This window comes from Anguilla rostrata, chromosome 3 (assembly GCF_018555375.3).
Source record: "Anguilla rostrata isolate EN2019 chromosome 3, ASM1855537v3, whole genome shotgun sequence".
Lineage (NCBI taxonomy): Eukaryota > Metazoa > Chordata > Actinopteri > Anguilliformes > Anguillidae > Anguilla > Anguilla rostrata.
The window spans coordinates 72,342,368-72,361,337 of record NC_057935.1 but is presented as its reverse complement, the minus strand read 5'-3'; the positions used below and the strand labels follow the sequence as shown (position 1 = coordinate 72,361,337).

Below are 18,970 nucleotides of genomic sequence, written 5' to 3'. Positions count from 1 at the left end.
GTGTGTGTGTTTAAAGGTGTGGTGTGTGTGTGTGTGTGAGCGTGTGTGTGTTTAAAGGTGTGTGTGTGTGTGTGTGGGTGTGTGTGTGTTTAAAGGTGTAGTGTGTGTGTGTGTGTGAGCGTGTGTGTGTTTAAAGGTGTAGGTGTGTGTGTGTGTGTGAGCGTGTGTGTGTTTAAAGGTGTAAGTGTGTGTGTGTGTGTGTGTGTGTGTGTGTGTGGTGTGTGTGTGTGTGTGTGTGTGTGTGTGTGTGTGTGTGTTTAAAGGTGTGTGGGTGTAGGCCTGTCGAGCAGCTGTAAGATGGATGTGTGTTTTGGGACGGGGCCTCCAGCTGCAGAGAGGAATGTAAATGACGGGGGTCAGAGTCGGGGGTGGTGAGGGGGTGGGGTGTGGGGGGGGCGGCTAATCAGGGGCTGAAACTGGGTCAGCTCACAGTGGAGAGGGAGGGGCCACAGCCGCCACCTCCCCCCAGGGCCCCTCCCTCCCCGTCATCCTGCCGCCCTCCTGTGCGGGGGCGCGTAGTGGGGTTAAAGGTCAGAGGTCAGGAGGCCCTTTGCAGATGTACAGCCTGGCGGCGGCGGCGGCGGCAGTTCGGCTGAAACTCACACTCTCCTCTGTGGCAAAGCGGACGGTTCGCTAAGAGCACACGCTTTGCCTGGGTAGTCCTTCAAATGCTCTGATCTTGAGAGCCTGTGACTGTGAAGGTGGTGTGGCTCCGCCCCCTCTGCTGGGAAGGTGGTGTGGAATTGGAGCTTAAATTGTAATTGTGGATGGATTGGGGGTGGGGGGTGAGTGGGGTGGGGGGTGGAGTGAGCAGGGTGTGGGGGGCAAGCGGGGTGGGGGGTGAGTGGAGGACGGTTTGGGAGTGCCCTTGAACAGGACAGATGGACCCTGAATGGATTGCAAGACCCTCGCCCACCATGTCCTTTACTACTCAGAGAGAGAGAGGAGGGGGGGGGAGAGAGAGAGAAAAAACAGAGGGAGAGAACTAGAAGGAAAGGAGGGCAGAGGGAAAGAAGAGGGAAAAGAAAAGCAGAGGGTGAATGGGAAAGAGATGCTGTGTGTGTGCATGTGTGTGAGAGAGGTAGAGGTTGAGCTGCAGTAGAGTGTGTGTGTGTGAGAGAGAGGCAGAGGTTGCGCTGCAATAGTGTGTGTGTGTGTGTGTGAGAGAGAGGCAGAGGTTGTGCTGCAGTAGTGTGTATGTGTGTGTGTGTGTGTGTGTGAGAGAGAGGCAGAGGTTGAGCTGCAGTAGAGTGTGTGTGTGTGTGTGTGAGAGAGGCAGAGGTTGAGCTGCAGTAGTGTGTGTGTGTGTGTGTGTGAGAGAGGCAGAGGTTGTGCTGCAGTAGAGTGTGTGTGTGTGTGTGTGTGAGAGAGGCAGAGGTTGCGCTGCAGTAGAGTGTGTGTGTGTGTGAGAGAGAGGCAGAGGTTGAGCTGCAGTAGAGTGTGTGTGTGTGTGTGAGAGAGAGGCAGAGGTTGAGCTGCAGTAGAGTGTGTGTGTGTGTGTGTGTGTGTGAGAGAGAGGCAGAGGTTGCGCTGCAGTAGTGTGTGTGTGTGTGTGAGAGAGGCAGAGGTTGCGCTGCAGTAGTGTGTGTGTGTGTGTGTGTGTGAGAGAGGCAGAGGTTGCGCTGCAGTAGGTGTGTGTGTGTGTTGTGTGAGAGAGAGGCAGAGGTTGAGCTGCAGTAGTGTGTGTGTGTGTGTGTGGTGTGTGTGTGAGAGAGGCAGAGGTTGTGCTGCAGTAGTGGTTGTGTGTGTGTGTGTGTGGGTGAGGAGAGGAGAGGTTGCGCTGCAGTAGTGTGTGGTGTGTGTGTGTGTGGTGTGTGTGTGTGAGAGAGAGGCAGAGGTTGCGCTGCAGGAGAGTGTGTGTGTGTGTGTGTGGGTGTGTGAGAGAGAGAGGCAGAGGTTGCGCTGCAGTAGAGTGTGTGTTGGGGGTTGTGGGTGGAGAGAGGCAAGTTGCGCTGCAGTAATGGTTTGAGGGCCTGCTGGAGAACAGGAAATCTTCGTGATGTACGCTGTGACTCAGTCGGCTTCCTGCCAGGACAGGCTGGGGAGGGATCAGCACCGCCATGGGAACCGAGAAGGAAAAACACACACAGCTCCAGGGTCCAGATGTGGAGACGCTGTTAGGGGAATACACACACACACACACACACACATACAGAGTACGAACACAGACACGCACACACACACAGAGTACGAACACAGACACACACACACACAGTGTACTAACATAGACACACGGATCAACACACAGACCACACACACAGAACAGCACATGAGTAAAACAAACACACACACACAAACAGACACAAACACACAGTACTAAAAGACACAACAACACAACCCATACACAATACAACACAAGTTAAACAACACACACACCACAAACACAGACAAAACACACACAAACAGACACAAGCACACACACACACAAGCACACACACACACAAACACACACTGAGTGCAAACACACACACAAACACAGAGTACAAACACACAGTTTAAACACACACACATTCACACTACACTGCTAGGGCAGAGTTAAACATTTCAAATCTTTATTTGAAAGCACAGACATAAAGAGGCATCCCTTTGCCATCTTAAGGGTGTGCGACAGTTTGTCAGGGAGAAGAGGGGGATTGGGCCGGGGGAGGAGAGGAGGGGATGAAGAGAAAAAAGAGAGAAAGATGAAAGAGAGCATGCTTGATCTACAGTCAGCCCCTGTGACTCTGACAGAGGGAATTGAGGTCAGCGGAGATTTAATGTCTGTGTGTGTGAGTGTGTGTGTGTGTGTGTGTGCGCGTGCGCGTGTGAGTGTGTGTATGTGTGCATGCGTGTGTGTGTGTGTGTGTGTGTGTGTGTGTGTGTGTGTGTTAAATTAGTTGCCCTTAACCTGGCATTAACAGAACAATGCCCCCTTTTTTCTGGACCTTCCTCTCTGGCCCTGCGTCTGTCTGAGTGACAGTACACTTCCACCAATCGCAGGCCTGGAAGGATGGAAAGGGGGCGGGAGGGACAAAGAAAGAGAGCAATCGTAGCTGGCCTGCTGACAGTCCCAGGAGGCTGAGTTCTGTTCTCTCCTGCCTGTGTGAATGTCTCCGCTCTAATACCTCCACCTTCCACCGGTCAGCCATTACCCCCAGCGCTCAGCCAAAACACCTCCACCTTTCACCGGTCAGCCATTACCCCCAGCGCTCAGCCAAAACACCTCCACCTTCCACCGGTCAGCCACTACCCCCAGCGCTCAGCCAAAGCACCTCCACCTTTCACCGGTCAGCCATTCGCAGGCTCAGTCCAAAACACCTCACCTTTCCACACGTCGCCATCCAGCTCCCACACCTCCTCTTTCACATTCCCCAGTCCTCAGATTCATCGACACTGGAGGTCGTGCAGTTTCTGTGAACGAGCGGCTGCACTCTGTAGCTTTTTCATGTGTGTCATTTTGCAGCCTGTGATAGGCCCTTCTTCACCCACTCGACTGTTTACCGTGGAGCTGTGCTCTGCATGCGGAATTTGGGTGAAGGAGAAGAGAGAGAGGACAGGATTGAGACAGCGGAGGTAATGGAGGTAGCAGGGAAGGTGAAGGAGATAGTGGAGGTGGGTTGTGGGAGAGAGGGAGGAGATGGTGAGTGGTCTTCAAGAAAAGGACTAGTAGACTAGCACGATGTGGGATGGATGAGAGGAGAGGAGAGGAAGGAGAGTGGGAAGAGAGAGGGAGAGAGATAGGAGAGTGGGGAAGGAGAGAGTGAGAGAGAGGGAGAGAGATAGGAGAGTGGGGAAGGAGAGAGAGGGAGAGAGATAGGAGAGTGGGGAAGGAGAGAGAGGGAGAGAGATAGGAGAGTGGGGAAGGAGAGAGAGGGAGAGAGATAGGAGAGTGGGGAAGGAGAGAGAGGGAGAGAGGGAGAGATGTTTACCCTGCAGACCCGTGTGCGATGGACAGGAGGGTTGATCTCGGTGCGGTTGGCACAGGGCTGTGCTTTCTGCAGCTGAGTGTGTGATGTGAGCGCGCTCTCACTGCCAAATTCTGCTCTGATGGGGGTGCAGATATGACAGCCAGCCCCCTCGGGGGGGGGGGGGGGGGCTTATCTCTGACACGCACCCCCTCCCCCGCTGTAGCGCGCGCGGTACTCCGCCTCAGATGTAGAATGAAGTTTGGCGTGTCTTTTACAAGCCAGCGAGGCGGCGATCTATTTCACTCACCGCAGAACAGAGCTCTGCCTCACTACTGGCGTGTGCGTGTGTGTGTGCGTGTGCGTTGTGTGTCGTGTGTAGCGGTGCGTTGTTCGTGTGAGGAGCATGCTGTTCGTGTGTGTGTGTTGAGTGTGAGGCATGCTCCAGTGTGTCGTGTGCGTGTGCTGTGGTGTGTGTGGGCTGTGTGGTGATAGAGCAATGAGGGTGGAGTTGTGTTTGCCCACCTGGGGGGTATGCATCTATTAGGAGACCCCTACCTCTCCCACCCACACCTCCACACACCCACACATCCACACGCCCGCACGCCCACACACCCACACATCCATACGCCCACACACCACACACTCACACGCCCACACCCCCACACATCCACATGCCCAAACACCCACACATCCACATGCCCACACACACCCTTGAGAGAAGGTTCTGCTGTGAAATTTAGCCAATGCTATGACTTGAACAGAAAAATGTACACATACAGATGCATATGCTGGCATATGCTGATACGTACACATTCATATGGAAGTATGTCCTCACTAGCACTGCACCCACACAAACGCTCACTCAAACACACACCGCTAACACACACACACACTCACACACTCACTCACACACACACACACACAATCTATTTAACAAAACTACTCGCTCGTGCCTTGAATGAATGGGCTGCAGTTCTGAAAAAGACTTGTTTTTTCATTAATTTGTTGAAATCCTCTATTAAATGGAATGTGACTCATAATTACTGAGACATTAGAGGGTAAAAAAACTGCTGAGACCCAAATTAAATCAGACAGGAATTTCTGGGAGTCGGCATGAGAGCCACCTTGTGGTTGCCAGTGGTATTGCAACACAACAGCACAAAATGGCAAATATGTACCACTAGAGGGCGAAGCGATTGAAGCTTTCAAACAATGCCTGTCCATCCTGTGTTTGTCGCATTTTCCGTTACAGTTTTCCCCTGAGAATAATTGGTAACCTAAATGTCTACTGCTTTATTTTTGAACAACTTCTGGTTTCTTTCTTTTTGCTCCAAGCAGTAGCTAGCAGTCGGCATCAGTATGACAGTGCAGCTGTCCTTTCCATCCTCACTCTGGGATTGCGGCTTGTAGACAGAGAGAGAAAGTGAGGGAGACTGCCTGGGGGTGGAAGGGGGAATTAGGGAGGGGCGGGGAGCAGGTCGTATGCCTGTGTGTTCTGAACACTGTGGTAGCCTGTAAGTGAGTGAAGCACAGAGGGTTTTGGATTTTGCCCTAGGGGTCTAGACGCTGATGTGGATAGATAAAGGGCTGACAAACATGCACGGAGCATTTCTGAGCCGCCAGTACAGCAGGCATTCCTACAGGCCCCCCATCTTCACCCCCCCATGTGGTTCCAATACAAAGCCTCTGTTATCCACACAGTTGCAAGATGGGGTCGCCAAGAAAGGAAGTATTAAATGTCTTCATGTGTAACACACCTCTGCTGTGTTGTGGTAAACGGTTTAAAGTGTGCCGTTCAGGGGTCCTACTGAAGGGCCGTCGGGGGAACAGTTTGGGACAATTCTTCCTTTCTGCATTTCAGCATGTCGCCACTAGATGGCGCAAGTCGTCTTTCCTCAGTCCCCGTTGCTTTGGCAGTTTAATTTATTTCTCTCATAAACGCTATTACATTCCCTCTGTCCTGAGCACAGCAGTGCCTGTTAATGAGAATTTAATATCTTGTAAGAACTTAATGAATACATGCCATATATGGCCTTTTAGACACATCCACAGAACACTTTTTTTTAAATTGCAACTTGAACAAGGGAAAAGATGAGATTGGGTCCTGTTGTTGTTGTGATATTTCGGTATTCTGATGAGGAGAAAAAGAGGCTCAGTTGGATAAAGTAAAAAGTCAGTGAAGTGCTTTATGCTCGTGAATAAGTCAATAAGGAAGCAGATGCACTAATTTACCTCACTTCTTCAACCTGTCAGCCTCTACCTCTGCCTCATGCATACATTTGCGCTCGACTAAATAAGTTCTGTAATGTAGCAGAACCTCTCTTCTCTGTCATAGTTCGATACAATTGTAGCTTTATTTTCTGTTTTTTTTAATAGCATGCTAATGTTACGCATATGAGGAACAGGAACTGCAATAGGCTGCGTTGTCAGGTTACGGTTAGCGGGCGTGTAGAGGCTATGTTAGCGGGTTATGGTTAGCGGGTGTGTAGAGCGTGTTAGCGGGTTATGGTTAGTGCCCGTGTAGAGGCTTTGTTAGCTGGTTGTGGTTAGCGGGTATATAGAGGCTGCGTTACCGGGAACTCCCCGTTGCGTGAGCAGCACTGACGGCAGGCCGGTCCCTCTCTCTGCAGGAGGTGAAGAGCAAGTCGAAGGTTTGCGCCAACGTGTTCTGCGGGGCGGGAAGGGAGTGCGCCGTGACCGAGAAGGGGGAGCCCACCTGCCTGTGCATCGAGGTGAGTTTGTGTGTGTGTGTGTGTGCGTGTAAGCGAGAGAGCGAGCGAGTGTGTGCGTGAGTGTATGTGCGGGTGGGTGAGTGTGTGTGTGAGTGTGTATATTAGTGTGAGTGTGTGTATTAGTGTGTGTGTATGTATGAGTGTGTGTGTGTGTGTATTAGTGTGTGTGTGTGAGTGTGTGTATTAGTGTGTGAGTGTGTGTGTGTGTGTAAGTGTGTGTATTAGTGTGTGTGTGTGTGTGTGTGTATTAGTGTGTGTGTGTAAGTGTGTGAGTGTGTGTGCGTGTGTGAGTGTGTGTGTAAGTGTGAGCAATGCAAGCTGTGCTCTCTCTCTCTCTCTCCTCAGCAATGTAAGCCACACAAGCGCTCGGTGTGCGGCAGCAATGGGAAGACGTACCGTAACCACTGCGAGCTGCACCGCGACGCCTGCCTCACCGGCCTCAAGATCCAGGTGGCGCACGACGGCCACTGCGAGGGTGGGTACGGGAACCCCGAAACGCGGGGACGCCCCGAAACACTGTGTGACCCAAAAATACAGCACAACGCCAAAACATGGGGTGACCCCAAAATATGGCAGTCTCAACTTAAAGCAATGTGTAATGGAATGTTTCCCCCCACTTTTAATGTTTTTGTAGTTATCTGACATTCCTCTCTCGGGAATTCTAGTAAATAAAATTTACTGTTAAGTACAATTTAAGTAAGTGCATTTACATACATGTGTAATTTCTCATTTGTATTTGAATGAGCACTGCACCATACCAGACATCTGAGAAGACTATCAATCCGTTTTACATTTTCTTGGTTACACATCTGAGTCTAAACTTTTCTTTTTTTTCTTTTCTGTTCCAGAGAAGAAAGCCGAGAAAGCGGTTGCCAGCCCAAGTAAGTGCCTGTTAGAGCGGAGTTACTGAACCAAGTTCCCTGCTAGCTAACGTGCTGCCGTTAGCGCATGCTCTGCTGTCTCCTCTAGCTAACGGGCTGCCGTTAGCGCACGCTCTGCTGTCTCCTCTAGCTAACGGGCTGCCGTTAGCGCATGCTCTGCTGCCTTCTCTAGCTAACGGGCTGCCATTAGCGCACGCTCTGCTGTCTCCTGTAGCTAACGGGCTGCCGTTAGCACACGCTCTGCTGTCTCCTCTAGCTAACGGGCTGCCGTTAGCGCACGCTCTGCTGTCTCCTCTAGCTAACGGGCTGCCGTTAGCGCACGCTCTGCTGTCTCCTCTAGCTAACGGGCTGCCGTTAGCGCACGCTCTGCTGTCTTCTCTAGCTAACGGGCTGCCGTTAGCGCACGCTCTGCTGTCTCCTCTAGCTAACGTGCTGCCGTTAGCACACGCTCTGCTGTCTCCTCTAGCTAACGGGCTGCCATTAGCGCACGCTCTGCTGTCTCCTCTAGCTAACGGGCTGCCGTTAGCGCACGCTCTGCTGTCTCCTCTAGCTAACGGGCTGCCGTTAGCGCACGCTCTGCTGTCTCCTGTAGCTAACGGGCTGCCGTTAGCACACGCTCTGCTGTCTCCTCTAGCTAACGGGCTGCCGTTAGCGCACACCCTGCTGTCTCCTCTACTTAACGGGCTACTGTTAGCGCACGCTCTGCTGTCTCCTCTACTTAACGGGCTACTGTTAGCGCACGCTCTGCTGTCTCCTCTACTTAACGGGCTGCTGTTAGCGCACGCTCTGATCTCCCCTGTAGCTAACGGGCAGTGGATGCAGTACTCTGTGCAGTTCAGCTGTATAACCCCCCTCCCCCTCTCTGCGCAGTTGTGTGTTACCTGGGCGACCGCAACGAGCTGCGCAGTCGGGTGATCGAGTGGCTGCAGGCTGAGGTCGTGCCCGACGGCTGGTTTTCCAAGGGCTCCAACTTCTCCGACATCCTGCTGAAGTACTTCAAGGTGGGTGTGGCAAAGGGGGGGGCTCTAGGGGACAGAGCAGTGGGGCCTGTCGCTCCGCAGGGCTGGGATTACTGAGCTAAAGCTGGTTTTCAGACGTAGCGTATGTTTTTCATTGGCCTAAACAGTTTTCATGTGAGGAAATCTAAAAACTTACAGAAGTTTCTGTCAGAGCTTGATTCAGGACGTCAGGAGTCTCCATACCTCTCCTTCTGTCCTCTTTCTCCCCCCCCCACCCCCCCTCTCTCTCTCTCTCTCTCTCTCTCTCTCTCTCTCTCTCTCTCTCTCTCAGGATAGCTCAGTGGTATTTTAGTGTTGTCAGGGCAGTCATATGGACTGTGGGGAGTGTGCACTCTGCGCTGGAAGATGCAGATAATGGCGTCTCTGCCAGACCTGTCGGCTGAGCTGGATTGGGGGGGGGGGGGGTTTGTGAGTGTCTGAACTGTTGATTAGGATTTCAGTGGCAGGTGACAGACAGCGTGCCCCCTCCTCCCCCCCCCCCCCCCATCCTCTCTGGTTTCGCCATGGCAACCCTGCACCCCCAGGGCAGTAGGATGCTGTGCTAATTTCACCACGCAGAGGGGGGCTTCGTCTCTCTCTGAATCCTCAAAGAGGCCATCGGGGGGGTCGGGTTATTTATGGGACCGCTGTCTCAGGCATGGCCAAGACGGGCCGCAAGTGCTTTTAATCACCCGCCGCCCCCCTCCCTCAGAGGGGGCCCCCTGCCTGCTCTCTGTCACTGGCCAGAGCTTCTTAAAGGGCCAGCGCGCGCGGAATACTGGCCAGCCGTGTTCCGCGGACGGTGGCTGGCCACAGAAGCAAGGCCATCGCGGCTTAAAATGCTCTGACCTGTGCGTGGAGCAGCTGTGTGGAGCAGCCATGCTGGTCCCTCCCAGCAAGTGCTCTCCAAAGAGTGCTCACTGCAGAGCTTTAGTGCTTAGCGAACTCTCGTGCTCTCCTGTATGTTAAGGTTTAGCGCTCTCCTGCGTGTTGAGGTTCAGCGTTCTCCTGTGTGTTAAGGTTCAGTGCTCTCCTATATGTTAAGGTTCAGCGCTCTCCTGTGTGTTAAGGTTTAGCGCTGTCCTGCGTGTTGAGGTTCAGCACTCTCCTGTATGTTAAGGTTTAGCGCTCTCCTGCGTGTTGAGGTTCAGCGCTCTCCTGTGTGTTAAGGTTCAGCGCTCTCCTGTGTGTTAAGGTTTAGCGCTCTCCTGTATGTTAAGGTTTAGTGCTCTCCTGTATGTTAAGATTTAGCGCTCTCCTGTGTGTTAAGGTTCAGCGCTCTCCTGTGTGTTAAGGTTCAGCGTTCTCCTGTGTGTTAAGGTTCAGCGTTCTCCTGTGTGTTAAGGTTCAGCGCTCTCCTGTGTGTTAAGGTTTAGCGTTCTCCTGTGTGTTAAGGTTTAGCGCTCTCCTGTGTGTTAAGGTTTAGCGCTCTCCTGTGTGTTAAGGTTCAGCGCTCTCCTGTGTGTTAAGGTTCAGCGTTCTCCTGTGTGTTAAGGTTCAGCGCTCTCCTGTGTGTTAAGGTTTAGCGCTCTCCTGTGTGTTAAGGTTCAGCGCTCTCCTGTATGTTAAGGTTCAGCGCTCTCCTGTGTGTTAAGGTTCAGGGCTCTCCTGTGTGTTAAGGTTTAGTGCATTCCTGTGTGTTAAGGTTCAGCGCTCTCCTGTATGTTAAGGTTCAGCGCTCTCCTGTGTGTTAAGGTTTAGCGCTCTCCTCTGTGTTAAGGTTTAGCGCTCTCCTGTGTGTTAAGGTTCAGCACTCTCCTGTATGTTAAGGTTCAGCGCTCTCCTGTGTGTTAAGGTTCAGCGCTCTCCTGTGTGTTAAGGTTTAGCGCACTCCTGTGTGTTAAGGTTTAGCGTTCTCCTGTGTGTTAAGGTTCAGCGCTCTCCTGTATGTTAAGGTTCAGCGCTCTCCTGTGTGTTAAGGTTTAGCGCTCTCCTCTGTGTTAAGGTTTAGCGCTCTCCTGTGTGTTAAGGTTCAGCGCTCTCCTGTGTGTTAAGGTTTAGCGCTCTCCTCTGTGTTAAGGTTCAGCGTTCTCTTGTGTGTTGAGGTTCAGCGCTCTCCTGTGTGTTAAGGTTCAGCGCTCTCCTGTGTGTTAAGGTTCAGCGCTCTCCTCTGTGTTAAGGTTTAGCGCTCTCCTCTGTGTTAAGGTTTAGCGCTCTCCTGTATGTTAAGGTTTAGAGTTCTCCTGTATGTTAAGGTTTAGTGCTCTCCTGTGTGTTAAGGTTCAGCGCTCTCCTGTGTGTTAAGGTTTAGCGCTCTCCTGTGTGTTAAGGGTTAGCGCTCTCCTGTGTGTTAAGGTTTAGCGCTCTCCTGTGTGTTAAGGTTCAGCGCTCTCCTGTATGTTAAGGTTCAGCGCTCTCCTGTGTGTTAAGGTTCAGCGCTCTCCTGCGTGTTAAGGTTCAGCGCTCTCTTAGCGAGCCCTCGCGCTCTCCTGCACCTTCATGTGCCCAAGCTCTTATCGCAGGGTTGACCTTACACAGGTTAATGAGTAGCCAAGCTTTACAGTATGGACCAGGCCAGCTCTCAGCCTGGTTACTTCTGTATATCACTCCGTCAGCTCTCACAGGCAAACGATAGGTTTGATATGTGATTGATTAGTTAATATTTATTAGGTTTATTAGAGATTACACGTGTGCAGCAGATGTGGGTGAAAGGTGAGCATTAACACCGAAACAAGAGGAGTGAACAACTGGCCTTTCACCGAGTAGCAGTACTTCGGTATTAACTCACAAACTGTGGCTGCACTTAGCATTTCTAGTTTGACATTGATCTCCTGTGAGGAGCCTGGATAGATGGGTCTGCTGCAGATTGCCAGTGCCACCGGCAGGTCTGAACCCTGATTGGACCCCCTGTATTTGGGTGAAAGGTTGCTGGGTTCATATCCGTCTCTGGCGCTGTGTGGCGCCTTGGAGCGCAGGACGGCAGGAGCAGAAAGAGCTGTCCGTCACGCCCTGGGGGAGGGACTTTGGGTGTGAAACGTTATCCCCGCGACCACGTTCCCCTTCTTAAATCACACCGCGCCGCTGCTGGGTGTAACGGTCTGAGCGCGCACGAGTACCGCATGTCAGCGAAACCCGAGCGTTAAAACGCGCTGACAGAAAGCCAGCCAGCCAGGAATTAAAACAGTCAGAATGCCCGTCGCCAAGCAACCGCTGCCGCATTCAAACCTTCCGGCTGTGTGCTGTGGAAGAGGCAGTTACAGACCTCTCGATGGGAGGTTCATTTCTCTTTTTCCTCCCTCCTTCCCTCCTCTGTCCTCTTTGTTTTCCCCTGTCTTTGTTGAGCCCGGGTCTGGAGGAGAAGCGCCCGCCACCTTGTGGGTTTTTAAGGTTCTCCACAGTGCCCCCGGTGAACGCTGCTGCACTTCCTTCTTCTTTTTTATTTTTTTAAACATGATATCCAAAGACACGCAGGTTAGGTTAACTGGAGAGTCTAAATTTCCCCTAGATACGAGTGTGTGAGTCAGTGGTGTGTGTGTGTGCCCTGCGATGGACTGGCAAACTATGTTTTCAGAATGTATTCCCGCCTCTCTCCCAATGTATGCTGGGATAGGCACCAGCACCCCCCGTGACCCTGACCAGGATAAGCGGGTATAGGTAATTACATAGGTAATAAGTCTGTGCCATGAGTTACTCAAACAGATGCCCCCCTACCCCTGTTCACCTGGCTCCTCCCCCGAAGGCACACCGTTCCCCTGAGCTCAAAATGGCTGCCCTGTTTTCCCTCACGCCGTTCCCCTGAGCTCAAAATGGCTGCCCTGTGTTCCATCACGCCGTTCCCCTGAGCTCAAAATGGCTGCCCTGTGTTCCCTCACGCCGTTCCCCTGAGCTCAAAATGGCTGCCCTGTGTTCCCTCACGCCGTTCCCCTGAGCTCAAAATGGCTGCCCTGTTTTCCCGCAGAACTACGATAACGGAGACTCTCAGCTGGACTCTGCCGAGTTCCTCAAGTTCATCCAGCACAACGAGACGGCCGTCAACATCAGCTCCTTCACCGACGAGGAGAGCAACCGCCTGCTCAGGTGAGTGCTCGCTGCTGATCCGGTCCAGCCTGGGCCAGAACTGGTCTAACCTGGTCCAACCCAGGCCAACCTGGTCCAACCCAGGCTGACCCAGGCCATCCTGGTCCAATCTGGTCCAACATAGTCTTGGTTCCGCCCCCCGCCCCTCTGATGTTGAGCGGTTTTGAAAAGGTTCGGTTATGAAAAGGTTCGGTTATGGAAAAGGTTCGGTTATGGAAAAGGTTCGGTTATGAAAGACGCCAGCCTGCTTTCCCTGTCCTTCCTCGCCTCTGGCTATTTTTGTCTGAGAATATTTCTGGATGTGCATGAGACTGGACCTTAGAGTCGTCTGCCCTGTATCAGATACTGCTGCCTCTTTCCCTCCTCCCCTCTCTCTCTCACTCTTTCACTCTCGCTCTCATTTTTTCACTTATAGAGTTGTTTCATGGCATGACATCGTTACCAATGGAAATGTGAAAAACGACATCAACAATTACAGCCGAAACAATTACTGAATACTATAAACTTTGTATGTGTAACAGTAGTGAAACCACACCGTCTCTCTCTCTCTCTCTCTCTCTCTCTGTTTCAATTTCAAGGTGCTTTATTAGCATGACATGCACTGTATTGCCAAAGCAAGAGTTACAAAGAACAACAGTAATAACAAAAAATAAAGAAATTAGTCAACTCTACAACCTGTAGACTAATATACACATATTTATACGCACATACACCGTAAACAACACATACACACGCTGCCATATTAGTGCCATAGATTATATGCCATCTCTCTCTGGGACAGGACACAGGGCTGGGGATTGTAGGGGCTCAGAGCCTGTTTTGTGTGGAGTCTGTGCGCTCCGTGTTTATGGGTCGGTGTCTGAGATCATCTGCGGTCAGTGCTTGTTGTTACTCCCCCTGACCAGTCAGGACAATAGCAGTGTTATGACAGCTGTTTTGCAGAGGGTTCTGGGCATGGTAGGTCACTGGGCTGGCAGAGGTGGTGCCTGCTCACTCTGACCTTTCATTTCCGATCGTTCAGATTAGCATTTACACATATACAGGCACGTATTTACGTGAACTCATCACAGATACAAAAAACTGACAGAGAAAAACTCAAGCATAACTGCTTAAACCAGGGCTGCCCAACCCTGTTCCTGGAGATCTACCATCCTGTAGACTTTCATTTCAACCCTAACAAAGCGCACCTCATTAAACAGCTAGAGCAGGGCTGCCCAACCCTGTTCCTGGAGATCTATCATCCTGTAGGCGAATTAGGGTTGAAATGAAAACCTACAGGACGGTAAATTTCTAGGAACAGGGTTTGGCAGCCCTGGCTTAAAATATCGGCATGTATAAAGGGCAAATAAGAGCACAGGGCAGAGCAGCGGTGTGGTAAAGATGTGGCAGAAGATGAGAGACCTGCGGATGCTAAGGGGTGATTCTCAGGCTGCCCCACGGGGTCGTGACTGTGCACTGTGGTTGTACTCCAGGAGCCTGTGTGTGGACGCCCTCATCGAGCTCTCCGATGAGAACGCCGACTGGAAGCTGAGCTTCGACGAGTTCCTCAACTGCCTGAAGCCCGGCTTCAGTCCCCCAGAGAAGAGTAAGGCCCTGTTTACACATATCCCATAATCCCCCAGAGAAGAGTAAGGCCCTGTTTACACATAACCCATAATCCCCCAGAGAAGAGTAAGGCCCCGTTTACACATATCCCATAATCCCCCAGAGAAGAGTAAGGCCCTGTTTACACATATCCCATAATCCCCCAGAGAAGAGTAAGGCCCCGTTTACACATATCCCATAATCCCCCAGAGAAGAGTAAGGCCCTGTTTACACATATCCCATAATCCCCCAGAGAAGAGTAAGGCCCTGTTTACACATATCCCATAATCCCCCAGAGAAGAGTAAGGCCCTGTTTACACATATCCCATAATCCCCCAGAGAAGAGTAAGGCCCTGTTTACGCTCATATCCCACAATCCCCCAGAGAAGAGTAAGGCCCTGTTTACGCTCATATCCCATAATCCCCCAGAGAAGAGTAAGGCCCTGTTTACGCTCATATCCCACAATCCCCCAGAGTAAGGCCATTTTTACTCATATCCAGTACAGATGACAAATCATGTTTCTGGGAATTTTGGGATGTGATATTTACGAACATGTGTTCAGCAAGGAGAACACTTCCTAAACATCGTTTTCCTGATGTGACATGTATTATGGGATGTTTAAACGCTGCTGTTGACCCAGTATGATTGTAGCAGGATCTGACCTGAAAAACATGATCTATATAGGTCTATGTCTGCCACAATGCTGTGGTTTTCAGAATGCATATTTGTGCATATCCCAGCGTGCATCACTCTTCCTGCTTCCTCTGCAGAGTGTGCGCTGGAGGACGAGACGTACGAGGATGGGGCGGAGACTCAGGTGGAGTGCAACCGCTGCGTCTGCGCCTGCGGCAACTGGGTGTGCACCGCCATGACCTGCGAAGGTGAGATAGCGCCCCCTCTGTCTCTGTACCGCCATGACCTGCGAAGGTGAGATAGCGCCCCCTCTGTCTCTGTACCGCCATGACCTGCGAAGGTGAGATGAGAGCCCTCTAGCGCCCCCTCTGTCTCGGTACCGCCATGACCTACAAAGGTGAGATAGCGTCCTCTAGCACTCTGTCTGTCTCTGTACCGCCATGACCTGCGAAGGTGAGATGAGAGCCCTCTAGTGTCCTCTCTGTCTGCGTAAGAAATTGTGCTATTTGTTGGATTCGTGGGTGCAAGAAACTCACCATTGAGACTGGAAGGTGAAGATCTGAAGATCACCTTCCAGGGCCGACATATTTTCTGCTTTGTTTCAACTCAATCTCTTTGTCGTTCCCTCTTATCAATATGTCTGTGTCCCTATGTCTCTCTCTCTCTCTCTCTCAGGTAAGGACAGGCCGGTATTGGAGGAGACAGAGGGAGCTGATCAGGAGATGACTGAGGAGGAGTGGACCCGGCGTGTGGCCGAGCTCAACAAACACCAGGTCAGTGAATCGCTGGGGGTCAAAGGTCACAGGCCAAAGGTCAGAGCGTGAGGAATTCCACCAGATCACCAGCCCCAGCCAGGGGTCTAAAACCTGTGAGGTCTTGGGCAGTGAAATAGGAGAGCCTCAATCTCTCATACTGCACAGCGTCACAGTCACGGAGACGTGTGTGTCACGCTACGGCTGCCTCATTCTTTAATGTTTATTTTGACTTACTACTTGTGGAAATAAAATATAGTTAAAATATATTTAAATGTATTACCAAATATATTGCAACACTTGTATATTGGTGCTTTCGAATACTGCAGTATACAGTATTACACTGCTGTGAAGTGTATTTATCATTGTATTTTCCAGAAAGTCCACATATTTACAATATGTTGTAGCATATTCCATATCCACTGGGCACAAGCAGCTTTAAAGCATAAATCAATGGCTGGTTGAGGCAGAACAGACTTATATTTCCCCTCGCAGTAGTACATTGTACCATAGAGACTGAGCGAAATAGATTGACCTCGCTCTCGCTGAGCAGGCAGTTTAGTGCCAGTGCTGCCTGCTGTTTTCAGTGTCACCGTGTAAATACGGCGGCTCCATAAAACATTCTTGGGTCTCTGCCACTGAAAATTCAACGAGGACGTGCACTTGGTAACCTCACAAACCCCTGCCCGAACAAACAGGAGGCAGGCAAACCCGTGAGCCCAGCCAGTGCAAACCAGGAAACGGGATTCATTAGCCAAAGCCAAATGGGAATGCGCGCGCGTTGTTTTTGACGGGCGCCGTGTCTTTCGTCCCCTGCAGGAGACGGTGGAGAAGATGAAGTCGAGCACTAAGGAGGTCTAGAGGAAGGCGTGAGAAGGAGGCTGAGGGAGGGTTTGTCCCAGAGAGAGCGAAGGAGAGAGAGCCCTTCCGGCCAGCCCTGCATCACTCGCTTTCAGGCTGAAGCTTGAAACTTTGTACTGTTGCCAATAGGAACGTATCATTATTACTTGTTTTATTTGCCATGATTGTTAATTGTGATTTTTATTTTTATTTTTTATGTGTAATATGATATTTTTGTTGCTGTTTGTTAGAAGCGGATGGGTGGAGTTGGTCATTCATGTTTGATGTTACCATATAAAGTGCTGTAACCTGTTAGAGTGTATCACTGCAAGCCTTGGCAAGCAAGTCCCCACACTCTGGTTGGGGTGTTTTATTATTATTGTTATTAATTTTTTATTTTATTTTTTACATATTTTGTGTTTGTCCTGTTGAAAAAAAAGAAAAAGTGTGTAACCACAACAAAGGCAATTGTAAGCGAAAGGTATTAATGAAAAGGAAACAGAGAGAGAGAGAAAGGTAATGGTGAAGCAGAAGAGCCTGCTTGTTTTGTTTTGTTTGCGTATTTGTTTGTTTAGGTCTGTGTGGCTTAGCATGAGCGAGCTTGAATTGGTCAGTCGCATTTTTGGGCCACGCGCAGAGAGTTCCTTCCGCGCGGCGCCGCGCGCTCGCTCTCACAGCAGAGAGGACCGCAGCCCTGCAGCGGAATGCCCGGGCCGGGCTGTCTTCTCTTCCCAGGCCAGCTCCTGTGCATTTACGGCCCTCAATCGCAGTCACCTGTCCGCGATACCACACCAAGGCAGTATCAAAAGCCCAGTGTAATCACTCCGTTGTAAATGGCGCTTTTGCAAGATTATAAGTCACTTAAGAATGAAATTTAAATATTGGGCTTCGTTGGGGCTTTGATGTTGAACCCATAAAGGATTGACTGTCTGATAATGTAGGGACTGGGATCTGTATGCGTATGAAGTAATACCCATAATAGCCCTATAGTTTCGTCTGGTCCTGAGATTAGATCACAACTTTGACCCGAAGGCTCGTGATAAATTGATAAATGTAATCTGATAATATAGATGTTTCCTATCTGGCCCGGGAGCTCCGAGACGCGAAAGTTAGGACTGTTAGAAGTTCAGGTTGAAATTTACAATGGCTGTTTAAAAAATAAAATTAAGAAGTCCTCAAAAAAATACGCTTAGGCACTTCCGTTATCCCCTGCTCTGCGCGAGCTGTGACGCCCATGCTAAGTCCGCACACACAGCTTTTCTCGTATCGTAAACAGCAGTCGCGTGACGTTTTTAAAGGTGCTATGTTTCTAGGCTTCAGTAAAGTTCTTCTCTACTGTTTTTTTTCCAGCTTGGTAGGAAACGTAACGGCTCTCATAAAATGAGCAACAAAGGTGCTGTACAAAAATGGCACATTAGTTAAGAATGCGACTACAAATAGGCTACAGCTAGATTAATTTAACTAGGCGTAGGCCTACCACTCAAGGAGGGTATTGGTTACTCCCATCTGTCTTGTGCAATTTTACATCATAAAATGTACTGAATATTAGTTTCAAAGTACGATATACTCATTCAAATGTGATAAAAGATTTTGGACGCATTTGTGTAATAGTCTGCGTATATTCGATATGAGACGATTGTATTCGTTTTTTGCTTCACGATTGTGTTCGGTCAGGTAGCCTGGTATTGTCGGGTGCAGGGTGATAAAATCATCACAGCGTCACCTGACGTTTGGAGAGCGTGCGCGGCTTTTGCAAATCTCCTGCGCTGCGGTCAGTATGTCAGTATTTGATGTTTTAGCGCAAGTTGACTCCTGAACGGGTCTGGTTTAAAATTAAGTCAACGCTTGGATTAAAATGGGAGAGACGAACACGACAGCTGGTCAACTCAGAGGGTGGAATTACTGAAGCCAAAGCCTGCTGTAAGATTTTGAATAAAATGTACAGTACAATAACTCCGGGTGGCCATTGCTCTGGACCCAGCAACTACTCTATACCTTTTAGCTTTCAAAGTGAAATCTAATAAAATAATTAGAATAAATGTCAACTGTGTAGTTTAGGTGCTTTTTATGTTTTATTCTCGAAGACCCCACCAATGACAGGTATATCATGTGTGGTTATCAGTGCCTTAAAATCTAAAATAAAAATAAAATAAAAAAACAACAACAACACGTCACCTGCAGAAGCGCGGTTCTCATGCACCTGCAGTGAATTTGAACACAACTGAAAACAGCACAAATATGTTTGGCAGTATTACCTTAAACTAGCTCATTTGTCTTTCTTTTCCCCCCAATATATGTGTTTGTATGTGTGTGTGTCCTTCACTGTTCACGGAGAAAACCATTTTGTATTCTTGTAAAAGGTTATTACTTCTTGTTTACTCGCTCATTTATTACAACTAAATGTCATACACGACTTTGGGGTATACATGCCAATAAACAAAATTGCTAAATAAATACATTTACAACTATGACTGCTTCATTGCATCGACTCTGTACAGGTCAACTGGAGCTTTGGATACACATCTTGTTTGTCCTTATATGGTGCATGCTATAGCCTACTGTGTAGTTTTGTCGGATTTTGAGTGGGTGATTGGATTTGTGTGCATGTTATACGTACGTTCTATGCATGTTCAGGTCTGCGCTCG

General features: G+C 50.0%; 1 protein-coding gene across 1 annotated transcript in view; it reads left to right on the top strand.

Annotated features, from left to right (window-relative positions):
• Positions 1-18,793, top strand: part of fstl1b (follistatin-like 1b) — a 38,246-nt gene extending 19,453 nt beyond the window's left edge. The window contains exons 3-11 of the mRNA XM_064329690.1: positions 6,518-6,619; positions 6,965-7,094; positions 7,468-7,500; positions 8,371-8,501; positions 12,397-12,515; positions 13,988-14,100; positions 14,871-14,981; positions 15,409-15,506; positions 16,305-18,793. Coding sequence (XP_064185760.1) covers positions 6,518-6,619; positions 6,965-7,094; positions 7,468-7,500; positions 8,371-8,501; positions 12,397-12,515; positions 13,988-14,100; positions 14,871-14,981; positions 15,409-15,506; positions 16,305-16,346 — 879 coding nt within the window. The 3' untranslated portion in view covers positions 16,347-18,793. The remainder of the gene's footprint in view (positions 1-6,517; positions 6,620-6,964; positions 7,095-7,467; positions 7,501-8,370; positions 8,502-12,396; positions 12,516-13,987; positions 14,101-14,870; positions 14,982-15,408; positions 15,507-16,304) is intronic.
• The last annotated feature ends 177 nt before the right edge of the window (positions 18,794-18,970 follow it).